Genomic DNA, 27,445 nt, shown 5'->3' with positions numbered 1-27,445 from the left:
TGTCTGGCAGCACACAGGGATGTGTGTACTGGAAGGAGCATCTAAAGTCTGGACTGCCACAACTAACAGAGAGGAGGTACATACGAGGGTGGGTATCCCAGCTCTTACCTATGGGAACAGAGGAAATCTGGGAGTATAGGTCCAACATCCGGTTGCCATCCACATCGACCAGGTAATTGCCTCGGCTCTCTTCATAATTGCAGAAAAAGTGCACAGCCTCTGCATTCTTGGAGAAAACACAGACTGATTCAGCGTTGCCACAATCCCCTAGATTCTTCGTCTTTTGGGATGAAGCTTGAACTGGTGAAGTAAACCATATCCTGCCGATTCTATGGTCACACAGAGGGTATCTGTGGGTGCTTACATGAATGGTTTGCTTTATAATAGTTTACTAAGCTGTAAATATGTATTTTATGAATTTTTCTGTATTTTATATATCACAACAACAAAAGGTTCAGAAATAAATCTGAAGAAGATTCTGATGTTAAGATGATGGTAAGCCTTAGAGCAACCATGAAGAAAACTAAAAAATATATAGTAATTATGAAAGAAATTAAAGTAGCACACTAGAAGATATCCACTTAATGCAAAAAAAAGTAAAAGAGGAACAAAAATATATGAGACATATAGAGAACAAAGAGTAAAATGGAAGATATAAATATAACAATGAGAACATTAACTGTGTGTGCATTAAACAACCCAATCAAAAATCAGAAACTGTCAGATTGGATAAAAAGATGCAACTATATGCTGTCTACATGAGACATACTTTCAGTTCAAGAATACAAATAGGTTGAAAGTAAAAGGATGGAAAAAGATACATGATTCTTAGAGCAATCCTAGGAAAGCTGAAATGGTTTATATTAATCAGACAAAATCAGTGTTAAACAAAAGTGTTTCTAGAGGTGAAGTCCACTAAAAAGATATAACAATTATAAACATGTAAGCACCTGATAACAGAGCCCCAAAATACATGAAGCAAAAATGGGCAAAAGTGAAGAAAATATAGTTAGAAGAGCTGGCAGCTTTAATAGCTGGCTTTCAATAGTGGATAAAACAAACAGGCAGAAGATTAACAAGGAAATAAGACTTGAACAACACTCTAAACCAACAGGTCCCACAAACACTTATGGAACACTCCACCCAAAAGTCGTAGAGCACACATTCTCCTCAAGTGTACATGGAACATTTTCCAGGATAGACAATATAAAAGCCTCAGTAAATTTAAAAGGGTTGAAATCACACAAAATATGTTTCCCAACCACAACAGAATGAAACTGGAAATCAGTAACAGAAAGAAATTTGGGAAGTTCACCAAAATGTAGAAACTAACACATAAATAACAAATAAGTCAAAAAAGAAATCATAAGGGAAATTAGGGGGGAAAAAGGTTTAGAACAAAGTCAGTTGCATTTTTTTTACAGAGCTGGCACAGCCTAAATGTTTGTGTCCCTCAGTTAAGTCATGACAGAGAAGTAGTGGAGGGGATGCTAGCTCATCCTCACTTACCTGAATTATATTCAGCTGTTTCATTAACTCCTGCAGGCAAGAAGAGCAAAAGCATTATAGCAAGGACATACTCTTGCCAAAGAAACTTCAGGTCTTTCAAGTCTTGGGGCTTCCCCCAACCCTTATGCCAATAACTTCATAGTTAATTAGTCAGCAATATTATAATTGTTTAAAAATTGCTTAATATAAATAGTTGGCAGGAAACTATTCCTGCCAGTTACATTACCAGTGTAACAGAGATTTAGAAACTTGAAAGGATAACAATAAAATAAAATATTTAAGCTAAAGGTATTTATTTAGTGCTCATAAAAGCATAGGTCTCCCCCCCCCGCTTTTTTTAAGTAGGCTCCACACCCAGTGACCTTGAGATCAAGACCTGAGCTGAGCTCAAGAGTCGAACGCTTAATGGACTGAGCCACCCAGGCACCCTGGTTCCTTTTCATTTGGGAAAAAAGGCTTTAGCACCGTTAGAAAAAATAAAATCAACTGAAATACAAACTTGCTCATCAAAGAACCATTTATAATTATAATCTGAACACTCCAAAAACCACATGTACAAGTCTGTATAGAAACTGGGAATTAGGGCGCCTGGGTGGCTCAGTTGGTTAAGCGACTGCCTTCGGCTCAGGTCATGATCCTGGAGTCCCGGGATCGAGTCCCGCATCGGGCTCCCTGCTCGGCAGGGAGCCTGCTTCTCCCTCTGACCCTCCCCCCTCTCATGTGCTCTCTCTCTCTCATTCTCTCTGTCTCAAATAAATAAATAAAATCTTTAAAAAAAAAAAAAGAAACTGGGAATTATAAATTGGGAACTGGGAACTAGTTGCTTTACTACTATAAAGATTTAATCTATAAAAATAATATAACATAAAATCAACTTTAGCAATTAGTGTCATAAAATTATATATTTCCACATAAAAATAGAAACTAATACTAATGACAAGAATATAAAAAAAATTATTCCAGGTATTTCACCACTATGAAATTAAAATCCACTCCTCCTCCACAGAAATATGCATGAAAAAATGTCCCTCCTTCCGTTGGTAAAATGCTATCAAAATAACTACAATCATTTGCATTAGTACAAAGATTTCTGGATTTGCAAAATAGTTGCAGTGACAAAAGGGATATTTTCTGACAGTAAAAAAAGTGGCACTGTAGATAAAATCTGCAAAATCTGCAAAGAAAAAAGCCAGTTTGTATTTTAAAAAGGTTTACACTGGGGCGCCTGGGTGGCTCAGATGGTTAAGCGTCTGCCTTCGGCTCAGGTCATGATCTCAGGGTCCTGGGATCGAGTCCCGCATCGGGCTCCCTGCTCTTTGGGAGCCTGCTTCTCCCTCTGCCTCTCTCTCTCTCTGTGTCTCTCATGAATAAATAAATAAAAATTAAAAAAAAAAAAAAAAAAAAGGTTTACACTGTTATTTTTTCGGTGCAAACATTAGAAACAGTATAGCACATCACAACATAGAGCCAAGGTTAGTCAGCCTTCTGAAATGCATACTATGCACGTTGTGTAGCATCTTTGAGGAGAGGCACCAACCTCCCTCATCAGACTCATCTTGTGCCTCTTCCATCTCACACAGTAACATCTATTCCAGGGATTCAGAGCTACCCAATGTGTCTCATATGCCATGTCCTGTCACCCTGCATGCCTCTCCACATACCGTTCCCCTTGTCTACAAAAGAATAATGCACTCCTTTGGTGAATTCTTCCTTTTTATCCTTCAAGGTCAAGATCAAGATCAAGGGCCTTTGCTATCCCTGCCCTGTGCCATCTAGCATTGCTATTTTCTTCCACTTTGGTCAGATGTTCTGCCCCAGACCTTCACTCTGGACTCAAAGCAAGCCATGTGACTTCCTTTGGCCAACAGAATGAGGTAGGAGTGATGGTACACCAATGTGGAACCTAGACCTTAAGAGACCCATTATGTGCTCTTCTCTGCCACTGCCATGAGGATGAGCCCAGCCTAGGGGCTGGAGGATGAGAGACACATGGAGTAGAGCCAGGTTACTGCAGTGACTAAGACAAGCTCAGCCTAGATCAACCAGTGGTCAGTCATCCCCCAGGCATGTAGATGGGCCCAACAGAGCTGCCTAGCTAACTCCCAGTTAACCCCAGATGTGTAAGTCATCTGTATGCTACTGAGGTTCTGTAATTTGTACACAGCATTACTGTGACAACAGACAATTGATACATCTCCTCTGAGAAGGCGTCTTTGACTTTTCACGGCAGAATGGCCTAGTTTAATGTCCTGGATCTCTAGTGGTAAGCTCTCTGAAAGCAGCTAAGAATGCAGGTCCGTAAGCTTCACTGTGTTCTTGCCTCATGGACTCCTTTCACTCCATTCTTAAGAACACCGCTCAAGTGTGCTCAACTCACCCGAGATCTGGGCCCTGGGACTTCAGTCTTCATCAGGGGCCCGTCATAATCAAATTCGACGTCAACTTTGGCTGCGGCTTGACTGATGTGTCTGGAGCCTGTAGTAGACAAAGATGGTGAGAATCCCTGGTAACAGTAGGTATAATGAGAACTCTGCCCTAACAGGTGCCCAATGTCCCCAACAGAGACAGTGCCAGGACCTCAACCCCATCCTAGCCAGACCACCCCTGAACATGGAGTCTGGCCAGACCTGGGCACCACAAAAACAGTGCAGATTCCAACAAATGGGAAAGCCCAGTGCTAGTGAAGTTGTAGGCAAATAGGTATGCTCATGTTCTGCTGGTGTATCAGCTAATGATGCCTTCTTATTCCTTTCCACTGAGCAATCTCATTTCAGGATTCATCCTAAGAAAATAATGGGACCAGTACACAAAAATGTATGTTACAAATATTTAGAATAATACTGTCTTTCAACAAGAAAACAACCTAAATTTCCAACAATGGATGGCAGCTAAACACAATATGGCATATTCCACTATTTCAGGGACATGGACATTTTTATTATTATTTTTTTTTTTTTTTGAGAGAGAGGGAGAGAGCACGAGTGTGGAGGGGCAGAGGGAGAAGGAGAGAATCTTTTTTTTTTAGAAATTAGGTAACTTTTTTTTTTAATGTTTTATTTATTTATTCATGAGAGTCAGAGAGAGAGAGAGAGAGAGAGAGAGAGAGGCAGAGGCAGAGGAAGAAGCAGGCTCCCCGCCTAGTAGGGAGCCCGATGTGGGACTCGATCCCAGGACCCTGGGATCATGACCTGAGCTGAAGGCAGACGCTTAACCATCTGAGCCACCCAGGCGCCCCAGAAGGAGAGAATCTTATGTAGACTCCATGCTGGGCGTGGAGCCCAATGTGGAGCTCGATCTCACAACCCTGAGATCAGGACCTGAGCTGAAATCAAGAGTTGGACACTTAACTAACTGAGCCACCCAGGAGCCCCTGGAAATTTTGAACTTTTATGGACATGGAAAGATGGCCATAGTATTACCATGTGAAAGGTCAGATTATAAAAATTATCCAAATTTTGCCAAAATTTAATTTATACCCAAACTTATATCCAAATGTCTCTATAGAGCAGAGTTCCTCAGCCCTTAGTGCTACTGGCATTTCAGGCCAGATAACTCTCTGTTGTGGGGCTGTCCTGTGCACTGGAGGATGTTTATCTGCATCCCTGGCTCCACCCACCGGGTGCCAGGAGCACCGCCCCCCCGAGTTGTGCCCCTAGTTGTGGCATTCAAAAATCACCTAGGAGGAATAATCAAATGTCTAAATTCAGGGGGTCCCCGGGGCGCCTGGGTGGCTCAATCGGTTAAGTGTCTGCCTTCAGCTCAGGTCATAATCTCAGGGTCCTGGTATTGAGTCCCGCATCAGGCTCCCTGCTGAGCAGGGAGCCTACTTCTCCCTCTCTCTCTGCCCCCCCCCCCCCCCCCCGCTCTCTCTCTCAAATAAATAAATAAAACCTTTAAAAAAAAAACTCTTTTAATTTTCAGGTGGTCCCCACTTATAGATGCTTTTTGTTAAAAAAAAGTTTGGGGCACAAGTTACTTGCTTGAGATCCATTTCACATTTCTGCATCGTAATAAATGTACATAGAGGAGTTCCCAGGCTAGACCCACAAGCCTTTTGAGCTCAGCATGTGGCGGAAATAAAGGGCAGCCTGAACCCCACGTCTTGATCCCTGACTGAAAGACATCTGTGCTGAACCCTTGATCCCTGACTGAAAGACATCTGTGCTGGACCCAAGGTAAGGGTGGGGTGACAGACCATCAGTAACCCCCAGAAATCCCTTTAATGTCCCTGCTCATCTTTGATCTTCCTGGCACGTAAGTGGTACATGGGAAATGTTAGTTCCTCTTACTTGGGTTGCATCAAACTAGGGAATCACATGTAAGTCGTATACATGATTTCACTTCTCTTTATGCAACCCTGAGGGGTACAGTATTGTTTCCATTTTATAGGAGAGAAAACCAAAACTCAGAGAAGCAAAGAACATGCTAGGCTCTGTTTGTCTCTCCCTCCCTCCCTCTCTCTGTCTCGCACACACACAGCTTGCCAAACTCTACAAGGCCATATTAGAAAACATATTTAAATTCATTCTTAATTTTCCATAATTGCTCTGGATATCAAAGAGGGTTTTTGAAATTAATTATGTAACAAAATATAGCCCTTTGAACATGAAGTCCAGTTAAAATCCAGTGCTACTCTTATTTGAAGGCATGAAGCAGCCAGCTTTTATTGTTTTCTGTTTGATCTTAAAATGAAAAGGGAATCCCTAAAGAGTTTGTCCCATTAGCAGAGCATTAAAGGTCGTGGAACATATCGATGACTTCTTTTTTACATTAAACGTTACTGGTCCAGACTGATTCCAGCTAGACCTGCATAAAACAAGGATGCACGTTTGGATAAAAAACAGTTCTTAACTGGTGCGGGTCCCACTGTTTCTAGTAGAGGGAAAGTGAAAAATTCAAAGTTGCAAGCTGTCCTCTAATGAGGACACACAGGTCCGCTCTTCCTTTCTCCAGAAAGTGTCTTGACACCATGCCGAAGCAGCCAGATTTCCTGGGATCTGGAAAGTGGAAATGCTGGCGCTGGAAGATCCCCAGTGGGAGCTGCAGCTGAAAGGGTCTCGAGAGAAATGACAGGCGCGAGTGGGGTCATGTGGGGCTATTGGTAAAAGGACACCAAGGCTGCGAGCAGACGGCAGCAGGGGAGTGGAGAGAGGGCGAGAACCCATCCCCCAGGGATCAGGGAGGGATGGGGTATGAGATGGGGAAGCTGAGGGACAGGTCTGTATGAAGAGCTGCATCGGTTCCTACCATGTGCCAAGTCTTCGTGGGTGTGGACGAAAGAGGGCCAGGGCCTCTGGGCAGAGATCCTGAAAACCACAGCCTGGTAAGTTTGCTGGCAACAGGGCTATCGAACACGGGATGATGGGGCAGCTAGCACGGATTCAGCCCCCACTGTGTGCTAGGCAGACCCTACCCAGGCGAACTCCCATCTACTGTTTTTATTTATCCACAACCCTCTCGAGAGATGGTTCTCAGGTTATAGATGAGGAGCAGAGAGGTTAAGCAACTTTCCCAAGGCCACATAGCAAGTCAGTTGCAGAGCCAGGATTTGAACCCAGGTCCGATGCTTTTGCTTTTCTATCTCAATCGTGACTTTTTGTAGAGGAAAATAACCAAATACCAACACAACAAATATTCTCTTGCGTATTTTTTTTTACGGTGGGCTCCACGCCCAACGTAGGCTTGAGCTCATGACCCTGAGATCAAGAGTCGCACACTCTACAGACTGAGCCAGGTGCCCCCGAGTATTCTTTTAATGATGATATATAATCATGGTATATAAACCACAGGAGAAAACAACCAGATTTCCTTTCCTGGGATCTCTTACAACAGGTCACGCGAGCAGAGGTGTCCATTCATCAGGAGTTCATGGTGAGCATACCCAACAGCATCCCAAGCACTTTCCATGGACTGTCTCACTTAAGCCTCACAACCCCCTGGGAGGTAGATGTCATGATCATTCCCATGTTACAGGTGAAGACACTGAAGCTCAGAAAGGTCAACTAGTTTGCCCAAGGTCACATAGCTGGTAAGCGGCTAAGCTGAGAATTTGTCCTTCAGACCTCTCCTTTCCCAGAGACTATCTTTCATCTCATCTAGTGCCGGGCTCTGAAATGAGACATTTGCAGCAAAACAACTCACTTCCTTCAAAGACAAATTCCTAGAGGCACAAAGAAGCAAAGAAAGTTTGAATTAATACTGAACTACCCAGCATTTTCATTCATGAACAAAGCAGCACAGCCAGGAGGCAGGCGTGTGCCTCAATACCTGAGACCCTGCAAGGTGAGGGGGTGGTCCACCCAGCCCTCTGGGTCTGATGACGATGCCTGCCACCCTCGGGGCCTCGCCAATCCAGAGTCAATGTTTAATTCCAAACTATAAAAACAGCCATCAAATGTTTTTACTGTTCTCTTGATCTTTAGAGTGAGAGTAATAAACGAATGCCAGTTTCCCAAACAGCAAGGTCTCTGTATGTGAGCCTGGCCAAAGTCAAAGTCAAGTTCAATTGGAGTTGTATGCTCTGCTTTCCTTTAAAAAATCTTGTCCTCCCTCCCCCCCAAGTGTCCACCCTACTTATTATTTTTTTAACCAATTAAGATCTATAATATCTGGAGAATACTAGTAGCATAAATTACTACATGCTGTCCCAGAGAAGTATCATTCCTTAAAATCTGTTTAATTCTGATAAACCTCCAGTAAGAACTTCAAGTGTAACCTATCATCCCATAGAGATGCCCAGACTTGCGTTTGGGGTGCGCCTGGCTGGATACCACTTCCTCCCTGCTTCTCTGGGGAAGGGAAGACCACGGCCTCTGCTCGGGGCCGATGTGAAATTAGTTCAACTAATGACCTCCCAAGATGGGAGGCAAAAAACTTCATGAATCAGTTTTGCTGTTATCCTCAGCACGTCATCCTGTGTCCTGTTTGGATCCTTCCCTAGCCATGAAAAGAGCATCACACTTCTTCCAGCGACATCTCAGGATTTGAAAGTTTGGGTCCATGTGGTCAGCGAGCAGATGTGTTGAATGATCTACAAACGCCAAATATCAGAGGGCAACAGTGCCACCTTTTTTTTTTTTTTTAAAGATTTTATTTATTTATTTGAGAGAAAGAGAGAATGAGAGGGAGAGAGAGAGCATGAGAGGGAGGAGGGTCAGAGGGAGAAGCAGACTCCCTGCCGAGCAGGGAGCCCGATGCGGGACTCGATCCCAGGACTCCAGGATCGTGACCTGAGCCGAAGGCAGTCGCTCAACCGACTGAGCCACCCAGGCGCCCAACCGTGCCACCTTTTGACAGCAGTAATTCTGCATCGGATTTAGCCTTGCAGCCTGAATACTGGCATCACGTCGGCCGGGATAAATCATACTTTTAAGGGTGGTCATACACATAATCATGTCTCTGTGTCCTCCGTAAACTTGCAATCGATTGTGGGTCTGTGACCCCCAGACACAAACTTCTCCAGGCACGAGGCCACCATCATTTTTCCTAGGATTTTCCTACAGTCACTGTGTGATTGTGACTTTCACAGATCCACGCGAGGTCACCAGTACGAATACTGTAGGCATAGGCTGACTGAGCCGGGCTGGAGTCACTGAACACAAGGTCATACACCACCTTCATGCAAAGGATGGTTTGCTGGCCCTCTGGAGGACTCCGAGGAGGAGTCCCTTCTGTGCATCTCATGGTCCAGGCACGAGACCCAATAACGAGCCACTTTGGGGGCACCCTCCTCAGCTGTGGTGAGACAGCTGCCAGCCTGAGGACCATGGTGTTCAAAGACCTCGAGTCATTTATTGTTCTTGATGAAGGTGACCACAGTGCCATTTGCCAGCCCTGCATAGAAGATTCGCTGTCTACTATGGCTCTTCCCCTGTGGTTGCTCCACACGCCCTCGCGTCTGAATGCGTAGCAGCCAATGATGTGGCCACTGGAGCTAGTGTAAAGGGCATCTCCCCAGAGGTTCCAGCATCAGGGGGCAGCTCACTTTGGGGGTACGGCCCTCACAGACACCACGCACTTCCGACTCACCAGCTAGAAGCTCAGACAGTGTTCTCTGCTGAACAGGTAAGTTCTCAGGTATCTGAATTGCATTCTTCACTGAGGCTGGGTGCCCCTCACTGCGCCTTTTGTGACTCATCCTCATCTCCCGGCTCTGAGGATATTTGTTTTGTTTTGTGTTTAAAGATTTTATTTATTTATTTGACAGAGAGAGACACAGCGAGAGAGGGAACACAAGCAGGGGGAGTGGGAGAGGGAGAAGCAGGCTTCCCGCCGAGCAGGGAGCCCGATGCGGGGCTCGATCCCAGGACCCTGGGATCATGACCTGAGCCAAAGGCAGACGCTTAACCACTGAGCCACCTAGGTGCCCCTCTGAGGATATTTGTAAAGAGTTCTTTGATCCCTTCACAGAAGAGATCACCGTCTGAGTATGTGCCACACTCACAGGGACACCATCCTTACAGCAAGCGCCAATTCCTACATAGGGCTAACTTCATCACAACCACAACGACGCGTTTCTCATGAGTTTTGCTCTCTGGAGTCTCAAATACCCTTTTCAGATTGACTGGTTTCTCAAGAGAAACCAGAGTCAGAAGAATCGATGGCCACTGCCTGGAACTGAGGTTTAGGAGTTCCTAGGATTTCTCATCTCTGACACTCTTGTTCTGGACCACTTCTGCTGCCTTCCCACGTGGAGGCTGTAACTCTCCCCACTTTGGTTGACTTTCCTGTTTTTACTTCCCGTGCAGGGTGAACAGTAAATACATCCTGTCCAGTGTCACTGTTCTCAAGAACACGGGCAGCCCACAGAGCCTTCTTCTTCCTGAGTTTCTTTTTCCTCGTTTCCCCTTGTTCCAGCTGATGTCGGAATGGACTCCGCCTGTGTGCAGGCTGGTCAACTGGAGGTGGGGCTCCTTCTCCAAGGGGGGTTTCTGATGCAAATGACAATCTTGGAAGACCCACTATTGCCTTTGGGTGGCTCCTCACCTTTTTCACCTATGCTTGGGGCGGGGGGGCAGTTGATTTCGAAGAGCATGCGTCTCCTCTCTTCCTGGTGTTTCCTTACTCTGTGGAGATCCTTGGTTCTCGGCTAAGCTCCTGGCAAGCTTCCATCAGCTCTGAGAAGGACGAGGTTGCGGTGATGGCTGGCTAAGCTGGACCACTGGCACTGTTCTCTCTGTTAGCTCGCAGTCATTCCTCGGACGCACTGCAAGCCACAGCCTCGTGACACGGCACTCACATTTTTGCATTCTCATCTTGTTCGGGAGACGTGGGTTCTCCTTTAACCTGAACAGAGGCGTCTGGAGCAGGAACACTGCCGCAGACTCGGAGAGCAGGGGATGTGGCTGCTCGGACAGGACTCCCGTGGGTGAAGGGGACCCAGAGGCCGATCCACCCCCAGGGGCTCTCCATTTCTAAGACCGGCTGTCATTGTGCTCAGTGCCAGAGGCACAGCTGCCGTCTGTGTCTGCATCTGCCAAACTGGAGACCGCAGGGCTGACGATGAACTTGACGGAAGAGGGCTTCCTTCTCCGTCACTCTTCTGGGCGTGCTGGTTCTCTAAGGGGGCAGGGAACTCTCCGGGCTGTTCAGGTCTTTGCCAAATGCATCATAGGTATGGTATGGTCAGAGGAGAGTTGTGCACTATGTCGCCTCTGAGTAGCAAAGTTCCAGCCCTTTCTCCTGTTCTCAGGAAGGCAGCACGCCATTGATTTTTTTAACACACTCATGGAGGAAAATATCAACAATTTCACCACCCAGAGGTAACCGCTTTGCTGTCTAGTCTCTCAGACTCTGCACTCCATTTGCCAGGATAAGATTATCAATGATTTGGGGGGAGGGGCATGAAGCAATGCCATTGGGAGCCCTGTCTCAGCCCTGAGCCACCTTGTCTAATGGCTTCACAGTGATCTGATGGGTGCAGACACCACACCAACACCTAAGCACAGTGGGTGTGGTGAGGGCTGAAGCACCCTCCTGCTCTCCCTCACTCCGGGGAAGCAGGTGCCATGTTGTGAGCTGCTCTGTGGAGATGTCCATGTGGCCCCAAATCCAGCCAGAGCCACGGGAGTGAGCTTGGAAGCAGATCCCCCAGCTTCCACGTTGAGCCTTCTGGTGAGACTGCCGCCCTGGCTAACAGCTCAGCTGTACCCTCGTGAAAGACCTGGAGCCAGAACATCCAGCTAAGCTGCCCCCCAACCCAGATTCCTAATCCACACGAACCATGAAATAAATAAATAATTATATAAAATATTAAATAAAAAACATTATTTTAACCTGCTAAGTTTGGGGCTATTTGTCACAAGGCAATAAATAACTAATATAGCAGTTAAGGTTGCAAGTTTTGGGACCAGCCGGGCTCTCCGTTCAAAGCCTGGTTCAGCCACTTGCTTGCGCTGAGGCTCTGGGAAAGTGATATAATTTCTCTGAGTCTCCCTTTCCTCTCCCAGGGGACTAAATGGATTAAAGGTTAGCTGTCATTTTACAACGATTTCCTTATTGCCACTTGCCCATCAGCAGTATAGGAGTGCACAGATTCCTGAATCTTTGCCAACACTGTGGTTTAGTATTAAAAACCTCGTATCTATCAATCAACCCATCTATCAATCATCTATCATACTAGATATGTCAAAGTGATAGGCCAAAAGAAAAGAAAAAAAATCTCACGGTATGGTTCTCTCCATCTGGCACAAGTGTGCCAAAAAAAGATTCCGCTCTGGCCAAGAAAATGCAGAGCTGGTAACTCCGATTTAGTCACATCTGTCTTGGTTTTTCATCGTGCCTCCATATCCATGCTTGTAAAATGGGAGTTAAGCCACTCCCCGCCTAATGGAAGCATAAACGAAGAGCTTTCACATGAGCTGTTCCTTCTGAGACAAGAAATGTGCAAAGCAGGGAGGACACCAGTACCACCCCCACTTCCCCGAAGAGAAACGGAGGCTCACATCCTGCCCACTGGTCAGGCTCACTTGGTGAGATGGGGCCCAGTAGTAGGAGTCTTGACCCACTGCTCTTTCCTGGTTTTCTCCTTGGGAAGGCTCCGATGTCCATGAGAATGACCTGCAAAGGCGGAGCCACACTCTCTCGTCACTGGTGTATCCTCAGCGCCTGGCCCAGTGCTCGGCACCCGGCAGGTGCTCCATAGTACTAGCTAGGGAGGACTCTCCCTCCTGCTTGGAGCACCCCATACCTGCACCATTGGTCAGGTTTCGGTTTATTTTTAACATAATAATGGGTCAGCATTAATATGCTTCTCTTATAATTGCGTAAAACAAGACAAAACCTCAAAACCTAACTCCTCAAGGCTACGGAGGTCAAGAACAAGGGAAGGCAGGAACTGTCACAGACCAGAGGAGATGACGTGACAACGCGGTGCGCTGGGGGAACAGGGGCTGGATCCTGGGATCCAGAAAGAGGCGTCAAGGGAAAGGCTGGTAAAATCCAAAGAGAAGTCTGGAGTTTGGTTAACAGTAAAATATAAGGCCAGCTTTTTAGTTTTCGACAAATGCATCCCAGTGATGTAAGATTTTAACTGTGGGGGACATTGCGGCACAGGGGACCTCTCTGGACTAGCTTAGTAATTTCTCTGCACTTGTAAAATCAGCCCAAGTTAAAAGGCTTATTTTAAAACAAAACCTGCTAATACTCCTGCGGGAGAGAGAACACGCCTGCTCTTTATCCTACCCAGGGTATAAACACCTGCATTCTACATGCGAACCAAGGCCACAGCCAGCACTTTGTCTTCAGAAGGCAGACGAGACCAATAAGAAAAGGACACAACGATGACAAGCACGGGGCTCTGAGAGAACTGAGACAGGCTTGGTGGGGGGGGATGTAGGGTTCCCCTAAGGGGGTTACCACTAGCCCCTCTTTCCCCCAGAGCCCCAGGGAAGCACATGGGGGAGGGATGATAACCCAGTGTTTGCAGCTAAACTGACTTTGCTTCTCTGAGGCTCAGCTTTCTCACCTGCAAAATGGGATTCATGTGTGCCTTCCGGTGGGGCCACTGGGAAGGAGGTCTCACGGGATCCTGCAAGCTGATGAGGCTGGCCTGGCTGAGCTGCCTGCACTCAGCGAGGCAGAGAGAAACAGAAGCCCCGGAGAGATGGAGAGACATGGCCGCGGAGTGGGCGGTGCTGCAGGCCAGCTGGGTGTGGGTGGGTGCAGGCGAGGGAGAGTGCGGTGGGGGTAGCCGCCTCCTATCCAGTACCCTGGAAGCCCACTTGGCCTTTAGGTCAATCACAAGGATACTTGTAGCCTTCTTGTTTTCTTGGCACAAGCTCAGCTATGTGTTTTCCCCAACAGTCCCTGTGAGGACAGGCCGGACCCTTCCGGCTGCTGGCGCTGCCACTCCAGGCAAGCAACGTGGCTCCAGGCCGGATCAGCTTCCTGTCCACCACAGAGCTGTTCATTCGGGGACAGGAGTGCGCAGCTGAGACGGGAGATGGAGGGGGGTGATGGGGACAGTTTTAGTGTGTGTGAGGGGGAGACAGCCCCAGAAATACTGGCTGGCCAGCCCCTTAACCCCCAAGGGCTCTCCCAGTCCAAGAATCCCCAGTCTGGATTGTGTTTCCCATCAGGACCAGTTCTTGCCAAGACCCCCCTCCACAGCTTACTGGGTGCGAGCAGGCTGTAGTTGTGCTGGAAGGTGCAGGCCAACCGCCGGCTGAGCAACATGAAGGCCATGATCCTCTCCTCCGGGAACAGAGGCCCCCTTCACACGCTTCCACCCTGGAAGAAACCAGAAATGCACAGTCAGGCCAGCCAAGAACACTTCCCTGCCATTTCCCATGTAGTTTCTTCTGACATCACATCCTTTGCTTTCATACTGGGGATACACTTTAAAAACCGAAGGCCGGGGGCACCTGGCTGGCTCAGTTGGAGGAGCATGTGAATCTTGATCTCTGGGTCGTGGGTTTGAGACCCATGTTAGTTGTAGAGATTCCTTCAATAAAAGTGTTTTCATTTGACCTTGACCACACCCCAGGCAGGATCACTGTGCACATTTTCTAAGTGGAAACCAGAGCAAGGGGACAGAGCTGGCTTGAGATCCCTCTGCAGGCGAGCTGACCAGCTCAGTGCATCATCCACAGGGGACAAGCCAGCCCAATCTGTGAGGTGGGAGGGCTCAGATGGAAGATTCAGAGCAGATGCAGTGGCCGCACAACACGAGAGGCTGGGAGCCCTGCTGCCCTGTCCCCACACTGAACACTGGTCCCCAGCACTGTCTGGGAATCCCAGGACCCCATGCAGTACCTGGTGGGCCGTTTTGGGGGGTGCATATTTCCAGTGTGACCAACCTTCTCAAGTTTGCTGGAGATGGAGGGGGTTCCCTGGATGTGGAACTTTGCTTTGGAACCCAGGGAGTGAGGGTTCTCAGCTCCCGTGCCCCAGACCCCTCCCAAGTCCTGCTCTCCCTGGCTAGACCTGCCAGTTGCCCATTGCTTTGTGGGCCTGGAACAACAGCCCCCCCACCTTGTTTTCTTTTTATCACCTCCCCCACCCCCTCCCCAGGCCACCATTCAATTGTGTTCCCCCTGCATCTTTTGGTTTGTGGGTTTTCTTGCTAAATCCCTGCTTTGTTATCTGGAGTGTGTATTTTCGGTTATATTGTGCTGGATCTCAGAACAATGATGGAGCCATTCACGTCTCACAACTTCTGGACCCTGCTTCCTGAGTCCTTTCTGCATGCTGCACGCTGTGCTAAGCTCTTTGCATAGGGCACTATTAATATTCATTATTGTTATGAATGCGCACAATACTCTGTGGTCCCCTCTTTACAGATGAGGACACTGAGGCACAGAGAGGTTAATGGTGGATCTGAAAACAGATCTGTCTGACCCCAGAGTCGCTGAGTCCTAACACTTCATAGATGTCCATCCATTCACGCTGCAACAAAACACAGAGGAAGCGCCAACTAGGGGCAGCTGCAGGCTTAGCAGCAAGGGTGAGGACTGGGGCAGATGTCTGGCACCAAGCTCAGGACGATGTGTTGGCAGTGCTCCCAACCCAGTACCCCAGAGCTAATGGGACGTGGAGCTGTATTATTAGAAGCAGAGACTAAACAAAGGAGGGCGGTGTTGGCACTGGTTTAAGGATTCACTCATTCCATGAATATTCATGGCGCACCTACTATGTGCCCCCCTCACCCTCTCCCCCCCCATGGGCACTGGGCACAGGGCACAGGGATCAGTCAAGTGCAGTGCTTGCCTTCCAAGCATGACCATGTCCTGAGCACCTAGAGGTGCTGCAGATACCACCCTGTTTCATCCCCAGAGCCCCAGGAGATGAATGGCTATGTCATCCACTCTTCACAGATAAGGCAACTGAGGTGCTCCTGGGAAGTGGGTGCAGGAGGTAGCTTTGGGGTGTCCGTTCAGCACACCGTGCCTCCCCGCTCTTGGAAACTTCCTCCTCTGTCTACAGGGGTGCAGACCCGGCAGCCCTGTCCATGCTGTGTGACCCCCCTGGCCGCAGCTGACTGGACGGGGACAGGCCAGAGTCCTGGGAGCTGTGGGGTCGCACCTCCTACCTCAGGAGAGGAGCCGGCATGCAGAACAGTGTGCAACAGAGAAGCAGCTGCAAGAGAGGATGGAGGTCCTGGACACAGAGGCTCCCTGGTTCCACCTCAAGCCTGCAGCCCAGCCTGGCCATGAGTGCACCACTCACTTCTGAACCTGTTGGGGCCAACCTGAGTCCCCCATATCCCTTGGGGTGAGCCGGTACGGCAGGGGGAAGGCCAGGAGTGTCAGGATCATAGATGTCCCTCCAAATGGAAGGACCAAGGGAGAAGTGTTCCCATCCCACTGGTCCAGAAGAAGGCTCCCTCCACCTTCCTTTTCGCCGCCCGCCCCCTTTTAGCTTGCTTGAGTATCTGGGTTTCTTTTGCTTATGGAGTCCAGCTAATAGCACAGTTAGAGAATCAGACTGGGCCCCACATCTTGGGAGTGCACTGGGAGTGCCTGCCTAGGGCTCTCCTCCTCAGCCACCACCCAGCAGGTGCAGGGTGGCTAAGGATAAAGTCTCTCCTGGTGGGGGCTCTGGGAGGCGTCCCAGGAGGAAGTGACTGTAGTCTGAGGGAGCGGGGTACGGTTCTGAAGGGCGCTTTATCCCCCTCAATGTGCCCAGCCATCCAGTGGGGAGGGACATGAGGACATGGAATTTCGGAGGGGTTATGTATTTGGCCTTGGTTACGGGAATGCCTGGGACTGTCTGAGCCCAAAGCCCTTGCTTTTACTCATGACAACATCGATTAACTCAGCGAATAACAAAACACCTCACCATAGTAGATACTGGTGCTTGATGAATACAAATGATCTAGTTCAGAGAGGAAATTTTGTTGCCTTTCAGCAGAGGAAATGTTATTGAGGAGAGCATGGGTCTGGAACATGCGACCATCAGAGAGGAAATTTTGTTGCCTTTCAGCAGAGGAAATGTTATTGAGGAGAGCATGGGTCTGGAACATGCGACCATAAATTAACTGAGAAACCATACTCTTTCCTTGATAACTCAATGTTGTTTTTTTTTAAATCTATTCCAGCAGCATATCCAACTCAAAGCAAGCCTGTTCATTTAGCAGCACAGTGACTATGCAGAACCAGCGGCTGCTGTCTCTCATTTAAAACCATTTGTCTCAAACGGGAGCACTTAAGACTCCACACAATTTAATTTCCATTAAACATGTGTTTGAAAATGCGAGAATCTCCAAGAATGCGCATATTAACATCTGAATGCTCTGCAAAAGTGAGAGTCACACCTGCACACTTTCAATTACAAAATGTCACAATGGGAAATACAATGGCGGTGACATTTCGGTGGCCTGCAGTTGAAATTGACCTTATAAGAAAACCTGATCTCTATCAGACGTGAATTCTTAGCACATATGCTTCCAACAATCAGAAGAGTTGATGTCATGTGCTCACTTTCTCTAGCCCACTAATCCAATCAACAAAAATTAATTAGGTGCCTGTTACAGGCAAGGCACTGCATTATGTAGGTATTGAGATGGGTAAAACGCTCCTCTCTTTCTGAAGCTCATAATTTAGTGGCAGAGGGACGAGGGGAGAGAATAGGAGAATTTAATGCACTAGGCTGCTTTCCCCTTCATGTCAATAAATCCTTAAAATAACTGGGCAAGCTATGTATATAAAAATTTTCCAGTTCACTGTCAACGAGTAATTCTGTACCAGACAGGGTGAAATCATGACTTCTGCTGGTACGAATATGCAAGGTGCTGTGGAAACGCAGACAGAGATTCATTCTGGCGGGGCTTACGATGCCAGTGAGGTGTCACACGAGCTGCACCTTCAAAGGTGAGCAGATTTTCGGAAGCCACAGAGGAAAGGGGAGGTACCTCCAGTAAATGCTCAGGGGTGATGAGATGCAGAATGGGCAAGAGTCGGGGGCACGGCGAGGGCGGCCAGGACACGAAATCACAGGGGAAGGGAAGGTGGAAGAGAAGAAGATGCACAGGGTCGGCTGGAGACACCCTCAGTGTGTGTGGGGGTCCAGCTCTTCCATCTTATTCAGAAGGGTCCTGCTCAGCCAGGTCCGGGGGAGGGGTAAACGGAACAAGCCACATGTCAATGAGATGCTGGGGTCACTGTGAGCTGAGGAGGGGGGCTCCCAAGGCATGTTGGAGGGCACCTACGGGGTGAGGGTTGAGAGGCAGGAAGGAGCCAGAGACCAGCTTCTAAATCCCTAGCCTTTAAGACTTATGGGTTCCTTGAGAAGTTGAACATAGCATTACCACACAGCTCAGCAATTCCGCTCCTTTTGTTGTTGTTGGTTTTTTTTAGCAGGCTCTATGCCCAGTGCAGAGCCCAATGCGGGGCTCGAACTCACAACCGTGAGATCAAGACCCAAGCTGAGACCAAGAGTCAGATGCTCAATTGACTGAGCCACCCAAGCGCCCCCAACAATCCACTCCTAAGTGTACACCCCAAAGAATGCAAAATAGGAGCTCAAACAGATACATGTATACACACGTTGATATCAGCACCAGCCACAATACCAAAGATGGAAGCCACCCAAGTGTACATCAGCGGCTGAACGGGTAAGCCACACGGGGTCTGTCCACACCACAGAGTCCTTCATAATAAGGAATGACGCGCTGATAGATGCTACAAACTGGATGAACCCCCAAAACATGATGCTCAGTGCAAGAATCCAGACACGAAGGGCCACACATGGCTTCCATTTGTATGGAATGTCTAGAACAGGCACAGCCAAAGAGATAGAAAGCAAGTGAGTGGTTGCAAGAACTGGAGAGAGGGGCCAGTGGGGATGACTGTCTAATGGGGTTTCTGTTCGGGATGACGAGAAAGTTCTGGAGCTGGTGGCGATGTCTGCCTCAGTGTGCCTGAACGTGCCAAAGGCACCAAGTTATTCACTTACAATGGTTCTTGGGTAATCTTGTTTTATGTGAATTTGACTGCAATAAAAAAATAAAAGCAAACAAGAGAATTACGGAGCTGGCCCTCCCCTTTTAGAGATGGGAGACAAGACAAGGGTTTGAGGTCATGCAGGCCTGCGTTTGAGTGCCTGCCGGCTACAGCTTGTCATTTACCCTGCTTGATTCAGTCATTCCCTTAGCAGAAACCACTGCGCCCCGCCATATGCCAGGGCTGTGTGTAGGTGCCAGTGATGAACCAGTGACCAAGATCAAGATTAAATAGAGCTGTGATAGATTAGTGATGTCTGTCATGGGTCCTGTAATAGACACTACAGATATGTGTGCAATGCCTGGAGCCTGGGCTTCAGTTCTAAAGCTCACTGTCTTATGTAACTAACAGAGCAGAACTTACAAAAACACTCTGAGCCTCAGAGTCCTTATTTACGGCATGGGAGGGCGATGCCTCTCTTACTGGCTGTGCTGGGAATTAGGCACAACTGATGTGAACAGCCTGGCAGATCATAGGCTCTTCAGACATTTGAGTTTCCTCTCTGACTTGTCCCTCCCTTTTGTATTCTCTGCCAATGATGCAGTGCTTGATTCTAGAGCTCTGTGGTCTGAGGTCCATGGAGGTTTCTGGGGTTACCAAGGAAAGGGGCCCAACAGAAGGCAGACTCTTCCTGGGGACATGCTCTGGAGCCTCTCAGATGCAAGGCAGTTACAAAGGAAGGCTCCCCTTCCCCCCCCACAGTGATGTAGGGAGCTGGGTGCCCAGGGGTCCCGCTTGGGGGCAAGGCCCTAAACCGCTCTGGCATGAACTGCATCATCTCACCTGGACCGGAGCACTGATACCCTCGGTGCTCTCCTGGCTTTCTCTCCTTGCTTTCCTTCCATTATTTTCTACTTGGTCCCCAACCTTTTTAAGGATAATTCATCTCACATCACTTTCCTGCCTGAAACACTCCAATCACACTCAGAAAAATGCAAATCCCAAGAGAGAGGGGATCAGGCTCTTCTTGTTCTCCAGGGTACCCAGAGCTCAGCTCAGTTCCCAGGTCAATTTATGCAGTGAGTGAACTCAACACGTCTGAGCTGTGAAACGGGGACAACAACACCTGCCTTTTAAAAAGGTCCATCGGAGGACTCATGAAAATTAGTGTGAGGGTCTGAAATTTGTGTTAAAACAACAATTTAACAATAATATTCCCCTGTGCCCAAGTCTGTAATCATTGTGTACGTGACTGTTCACCACAGCCCTTGCTTGGCTCAGGAGCCAAAGCCATGTGCCTCTCCTGGCCTCAGTTTCCCCTCATGTTGGATCACATAGTTTCCATGGCCCCTTCTGACCCCAAGAACCATCTGGCCTGCATGCCGAGAGGCCCACTGCATTGCCCCCCGAGATAGTGTGAGCATCTATGTCTCTGCTCTGTCTCCCACGCCCTGTGCGATCTGCACATCTGGAGACAGATATCAGTCTGGTGTCAAAGGCAGGCTAGCATCACAGAGGGATGTCATTCCTTGACATGATCAGAACTGAAAGGGAAATTTAAACCAACATAAACTAAATAGAATAGGATCTACCCGAGCGCATGGCGGGCGAGGGTAATTTTTGTTTGAGGCATGCAGGACACCTGCAAGAAATGCTGTTTCTTACTGTGTGTCTCGGTCAAAACAAGTTGCAAACCCTGGTGCAACCAGACACTGAGCCCTCCAGGCTCACCCACCTCTCCCCAGCCCCTTTTCTTTAATTAAAATGCTAATTACTTCTCTCTGCTCCCTCTTATCTGCCTCGTATGCGTGCATTCGTATGCCTGCATTCGGAGGGTGGGATGGGATGGGGAGAGGCCAGGGCAGTGTTTAAATCAATGGGATAAGGGAATTCAGGGAAAGGCCCCCCCCCCCCAAATGCTCTGGAGGAAGAAGAAAAGTCATCAAAGCATTGGCAGCTGTTTATTGCTCACTTGCTACATACGATGTACCTTCACGTGTAATTTCAGCCTTCTGCAGGATGGCAGGCTCAGAAGGTCGATGGGCTCCTCCAGGGTCTCCGAGCTCAGAGCCAGCGGTTCTTACCCTTGGCTGCGTGTGAGAATTTCCAGGAGCATAACACCTATGGCGGTCTCCACCCAGCACAACTAAACCAGAGTCTCAGGGGTGTGACATGGGCACTGGTGAAGCCCCCGAGGGGAGGCTGAGAACTACTGTCTTTAGAGGTGGATGGTGGACCCTGCACTTGACCCAGGACTGCATGATCCCCATCTCTCTGGAAATGAAGGGTTTCTGACTTTGAGAGTTAAACATCTCAAAAATACAGAGAAAAAGCAGCCCATGGTGGCCGTTTGGAGAGGTGGGGTACGGGTGCTGAATGTGAAGCCAGACTCCTCTACTTGCTGTGTGACCTTCGGCGTGTTAAACAACCTCTCTGTGCCCCTTTCCCTGATCTGTAAAATGGGGATAATACCCCTTTGAACCTAACTCATGGGCTAGCAGAGTGTGAACTGAGACATGAGACTTGGGTCCCTGCTGTATCCCCAGCCCCAGAGCAGTGCCTGGCTACAAACAATCATTGAATAAATAGTTAAGTGCTCCATAAATGCCTGAAGATGGTGTCTGACTCACCTTTCCACGACGCTGCCTCGCAGGCCCCATGAACACAAAATCTCTGCATGAGTCATTGGCTAGAAATGGACCCCCAGGCCTCTCTGGGGCCCCAAAAGATGCTCCGTCTCTCATTCTCATATCTACTCTGCAGGCCAAGACAAAAGAGCTGGCTGAGGCCTGGGACGTTCCTTTCCTGTCTGCAGCCCCAGCTGTCTGTTGGCTTTTCTGCAGACTCAGTGGGACACAATGACACATATAGCCAAGTGCGCCTCTGTTGTCAGGGACAAGGGTCGCCATGGCAACCAACAAAGCCAGAGCCCTGGGCCTGTGCAGATGGCTAGCAGGGCCCCATTCATGGGGCTGTGATGGATGGCGCTGGGACAGAAGGCTTTATCTCGGACCTGGCTTCCCTCCTCCAGTGCCAGATCCTGCAGCCTCCCCTGGCTGTCCCCACAGCATGGGCCCCAGCCCTCCCTCCCTGCATGCATGATGTTCTATGATCGGCCTCTTGCAGCAACATGCAATCAGTGGTGACTCGTACAAGGGGAGGGCGATACTGTTCTTGGAAACAGGCAAATGTTGACTTCTACGAAAGGCAGAGGCGCAGCTGAGAAAGTCACATGAGTCAGAAATGGGGTCCAGAGGTGCCATATTCTAGCTTGATGATTCTGGACCTGATGCACAACTCACCGGGGCCACAGGTTCCCCATCTGTGAAATGGGAAGAATGAAAGCTACCCATGAGGCATGAGTGCTTTGGTGCTAGAAGGCAGGTGGGCCCTAGCCTGTGAATGAACAGGGTAAAGGGGAAAAAGAACAGACAAGGCATCAAATGCAAGCCTTCTGAATGGGGAGACAGACAGCCTTTGTTCTGCGTGTAGCACGTATTCAGACAGAAACATTTGCAAATGGTTGAGTTAGTTTTGTATTTCTGATCCTACAAGGGGGGAGGATTGAAGGAACAGAATCAGTTTGGAAAGGATGCTTGTGCCAATGCGGAAGAAGCTACCCCAGGTTAAAGCTGCAGAAGGTAGGTCTGGTTCCACAGGTGTGTATGGAGCACCAGCGCTAAGCCCCCCAGATGCCATGCTAAACAAGGACATGTCCCACTTTGTTCTCAGGGAACTTGCAATTCTGTGGGAAGGCCAACAACGAATAGGTGACTGGAGGAGGTACATTTCCCTTTCAGAGAAAACAAATCATTTTAAGGACTCCAGGAACTGCTAAGGGTGCAAATACTACAGCAGATAACAAAGGAGCCAATTTCTTCCCTTCAAGTTCTGCAGGGCAGGTGACTTGGAAACACTGTTGTTCATTCGAGTTATGAGATGTGCCTGACCACGTCCCTTGGAGATGTCTTCACTTTTCAATAATTCAAAGGATTGTTCATTTCTGTGTGCATGCAGAGATCTGCTACAATTCAATGAACCCATAATGTCTACCATGTCAAGGCTCAACACACTGTCTCGCCTGTTCCTGGAGGCAAATGGTACTATTCCCATTTTTCAGGTGGGGGAGAGGTTCAGAGAGGTTTTGCTACTTGTGAAAGGTCACACAGCTGAAGACAATGGAGCTGGGTGAGAACCAGGGCTGTGTCAGCTTGAGGGCTGAGACCTGGCCCCATTACCAGGATGGTGGCTTCAGTCCTTACCCAGAAATCTCATCAGACAACTCAGGCCAATACATACAATTTTCACAGTGACCAAGAACTTCAAACCAACAGTTGTCACTGTCTGCAGCCTTCCCAAGGACTCTCATCTTTTGGCCACAGGTTCATCGGTAGGGGCCTACAATTGCCCTAACAATTCCAACCTTAGGCCACACTTGGACTTTTCCCTGTGCCCCAACACTTGTCCCTGCTGTCCCTTCCAGGGCGCAGAGGCCCCCATTCTACGAGGAGCCCCATGGAATGGAAGGTCCTTTCAGAAGAAGAACTGGCATCTTTAGAACTCCTTAGTATTTAGGACAGCTCCAGGTAGTGGAGAAATCTTGCTGAGTATTTTAAATATTTTTATTTATTTGACAGAGAAAGACAGCGAGAGAAGGAACACAAGCAGGGGGAGTGGGAGAGGAAGAAACAGGCTTCCTGCTGAGCAGAGAGCCCGATGTGGGGCTCGATCCCAGGACTCTGGGATCATGACCTGAGCCAAAGGCAGATGCTTAGTGACTGAGCCACCCACGTGCCCCTTGCTGAGTATTTTATTTTATTTATTTATTTATTTATTTATTTATTTATTGTTCTAAAAGATTTTATTTATTTATTTGAGAGAGAGAGAGAATGAGAGAGAGCACATAAGAGGGGGGAGGGTCAGAGGGAGAAGCAGACTCCCTGCCGAGCAGGGAGCCCGATGCGGGACTCGATCCAGGGATTCCAGGATCATGACCTGAGCCGAAGGCAGTCGCTTAACCAACTGAGCCACCCAGGCGCCCCCCTTGCTGAGTATTTTAAATATGAATCTGTGAAAAAGAATTTGTCCACCATTTCTTGTTTCCTAATTTTTCTGGCTAACTCTTTAAACATTTTGGTGCAGGTGAGCCCGTGGAGGGCAGGTCCAAGGATGTGGTCAGATAAAGCACCCTGATCCATCACCTTCTGTAAAGACTGTTCCAATCACACACAGGCAGGCTCACCCTTGCTCTGGATCTGACCATGGCGGCCATCAGTCACATGGCCGTGGCCAAACAGGCAGGCCTTCTGAATGGGAGACTTCAAAAATCCTCATGCCCAGCCCTACCTCCCCATCTGGTAGCTTGTTTTTCCGAGACAGAACACATAATCTGTTCACATAGGGAGCACTCAGAGTCATTCCATGGGACGTTTGAGGGCAGATGGCAGGAGCCATTAACCGCGAAGCTGACAGTGCCTTGTTTAGCTTATTTTGCAAAAGGAGTGGGGCCTCTGGAGGACAAAAATGTGGCACCCAGGAGAGAGCTCGGATTTAAGCCTGGGGAAGAAGGCTTATCGGCTTTCGAGGCCAGAAAAGTGTCACTTTTGTCCAAAAACAAGCCAAAAAAACAACTTGTTTTGTCTACACAGAGCCAAACATCCGGAGTGGATAAAATTGGGATGGAATGTATTCTGGGCTGGCACCCTCAATGGCAGAGAAAGCCATCTAGGTGTCCCAGTGTCCCTGGTGCCTTGACTTCCATCAGGAGGCTTCTCCACCTTCCACCCCTTTAAGAGAAGTGCCTCTAGGGGCACCTGGGTGGCTCAGTCGTTAAGTGTCTGCCTTCGGCTCAGGTCATGATCCCAGGGTCCTGGGAGGGAGCCCCACATGGGGCTCTCTGCTCCGTGGGAAGCCTGTTTCTTCCTCTCCCACTCCCCCTGCTTGTGTTCCCTCTCTTGCTGTATCTCTCTCTCTCTGTCAAATAAATAAATAAAAATCTTTAAAAAAAAAAAAAAGAGAAGTGCCTCTGTTTTATGATTTTTTTTTTTTTTAGGATTTATTTATTTGAGAGAGAAAGCATGCGAGTGGGGGAAGGGGCTGAGGGAGAAAGACTCTCAAGCAGACTCCCCACTGAGCGTGGAGCCTGACAAGGGACTCGACCCCATGACCTTGGGATCATGACCTGAGCTGAAATCAAAAGTCGGATGCTCAACCAACTGAGCCACCCAGGTGCCCGTTTTATGACTTTTTGATACCTTTACAGGAAAACAAACTTGCTAAGTGAAAAGCTAATCTCTAAAATGATACTCCTTGAGACGTACAAAAACCCTGGTCATCCTCCAGGGGGAAAGAGAAGGGTTGGGGGAACAGCTACATAATGCAGCTACCTAGTCCCTCTCCTACTTGAACATTCCCTGGCTCCCACTGCCCCCAGAATTAAGCCCAGCTGCTTGGCCAGGTACACGGTCGCCCCTCCCTGCCCTGTTGACACTGACTTGCTCACACTCTGCTCTATCTTGCCTCCAGGTCATCCATCACCCATGTGCTATTATCTGTTGAAATGTCTTTCCTGTGCACCCCCCACCTCCTGTTTATATTCCTGTAACTCTTGTGTGCTTTTCCATAGTGCACCTCTGGCCACCTCTACCAGGAAGCCTTCCTGATTCACCAATTCAGGGTTAGATGTCACTCATCTGGATTTCTCCAGCAATCCTAACTTCATTTTTTTAATGAAAATGTTCACACACTCAGGGTAAACCTGGCTGTACCCACCACCTCGTTTCAACACCTGCTAGCATTTGCCATGTGTACGTTATCTATAAACTTATATGCATATTCTTTTCCAGTTCACCTATAATGAGACAATCTCCGTCTCTCCCTTTAGCCAGGGAAATTCATTCATTCATTCATTCATTCATTCATTCATGGATTCATTATCAGGCATTTCCTGATCTCCTACTGCCTGAAGATGCAATACTAAACCCTAAGGACCCAGGTGGGGGTGGGAACAAGAACCAATGCAGCAGAGTCTCTGCCTTCAGTTCCAATGGAAGGAACAGGCAATAAATAATTTCACATTATGATGAGGATCATGAGCGTCACTTGACAGTAGGCGACTGATTTGGCTCAGCAGCCCCACATCACACAGGGAAGGCTCAACAAACATGCTGCACTCCACGGAGCTCAGTGCTCTGACCGTGGGGTCCCACTGAGACAGCCTATGTTCTTGGTCACTATGGCAAGGGGGACAGAGAGGGGGAACAAGATGACTGGGGATCCATCCACCTGCTCAGGACTGAGACCACCCCCCGCTTTCACAGCTGGCTCTCAGGATAGCTTTTCAAGCATGTAAACATCTGGCTCACAACACCAGAGAGCCGTGAGAGAATTTATAAATACTCCCTGTCTACATTCTTTCCTGATCACTCTGAAGAGCTATAACATCAAGGTGGGGAAAGAAACACTAAACAAACAAAGAAAACACAAGAGGCTGGTTCCAGCCCCTTGGTGTGGACTCCGGAGGCTCGGTGTTTAAGGGTCAGGGGCCTGCCCTGTGTCACACAGCTCGGAAGCCACAGGACCAGGCTTCAAACCCAGGTCTGCGAGACTCTGTGGCTGGTTCCGTTCTGCTTCCCTGCACAGAGAAGGTAAGTAAAGAGCCCAGGTTCCCCCGACAAAGAAGGGTCAGTGATCTGGGATTTTAATTCCTGAGTTAGTTCTTCTGATTCCAAGTTCAGTGTTCCTTCTGTCCACTGGGTGCCTTGCAAATATATTTAAGCCACTCGACAAACTCTTGGAGGTATAAAAATCAATACCTTGGGGCATTTCAAGAAGGAAGGGAAGAGGAAAAAAAGGCTGCCCAGCAGCAATGACCCCCCCCAGAGAGAGAGGTGCCGGATGGATTTTGCGGGGAGACGTGGGTCTAAGCTAGAGCATCAGGGCTGGAGTCTGGTTTAAAAAAAAAAAAACAACCCTGGAAATTGATCCACTGGGTTGTCATCTGCTGGCTGGTTTGGTTTAGTCATGATGGAGCAGCAGCTAATCTGGTTGAAGGCAGCGCCGTCCAACAGAAATATAATGTGAGCCTCAAATGAGACCCATATAAGTCGTTTTATACTTTCTAGAGGCCATGCTAAACAAGTAAAATCAGGGGTTCCTGGCTGGCTCAGTCGGTGGAGCATGCAACTCTTGATCTCAGGGTTGTGGGTTCGAGCCCCATGTTGGGTGTAGAGATGACTTAAACATAGAATCTTAAAAAAAGTCAAAACTGGTGAAATCTAGTAATCTTATTTAACCCAACATACCTAAAAATATAATCATCTCAACATGTAATCAATATGATTATTAAGATATTTTACCTTTCTTTTCTTTTTTTGGTACAACGTCTTCAAAACCCAGTATAAATTTTGCACCCACAGCACATCTCTATCTGGATGAGCCTCATCTAGGGTGCTTGACTGTCACATGCGGGGAGCGGCCACTGTGCTGGACACTGGAGACTGACCCATGGTGTCGGGGCTGGGCTGGGCCTGAAGTAATGGACGTGCCTGGCTGGG

The 27,445-nt window shown here is 48.3% G+C and overlaps 1 protein-coding gene across 1 annotated transcript in view; it reads right to left on the bottom strand.

The window, feature by feature from the left end:
* The window catches only part of ABAT (4-aminobutyrate aminotransferase), an 84,130-nt gene that overhangs the window by 25,084 nt on the left and 31,601 nt on the right, over window positions 1-27,445 (bottom strand). The window contains exons 2-5 of the mRNA XM_035022239.1: window positions 14,124-14,238; window positions 3,887-3,984; window positions 1,510-1,539; window positions 109-226 (exon numbers count right to left, since the gene is read on the bottom strand). Of these exons, the coding sequence (XP_034878130.1) occupies window positions 109-226; window positions 1,510-1,539; window positions 3,887-3,984; window positions 14,124-14,193 (316 nt within the window). The 5' untranslated portion in view covers window positions 14,194-14,238. The remainder of the gene's footprint in view (window positions 1-108; window positions 227-1,509; window positions 1,540-3,886; window positions 3,985-14,123; window positions 14,239-27,445) is intronic.

Source organism: Mirounga leonina, unplaced genomic scaffold (genome assembly GCF_011800145.1).
Source record: "Mirounga leonina isolate KUSES-001 unplaced genomic scaffold, KU_Mleo_1.0 Mir_175, whole genome shotgun sequence".
In the NCBI taxonomy this organism is placed as follows: domain Eukaryota; kingdom Metazoa; phylum Chordata; class Mammalia; order Carnivora; family Phocidae; genus Mirounga; species Mirounga leonina.
This window is presented reverse-complemented; position numbering and strand designations above follow the sequence as displayed.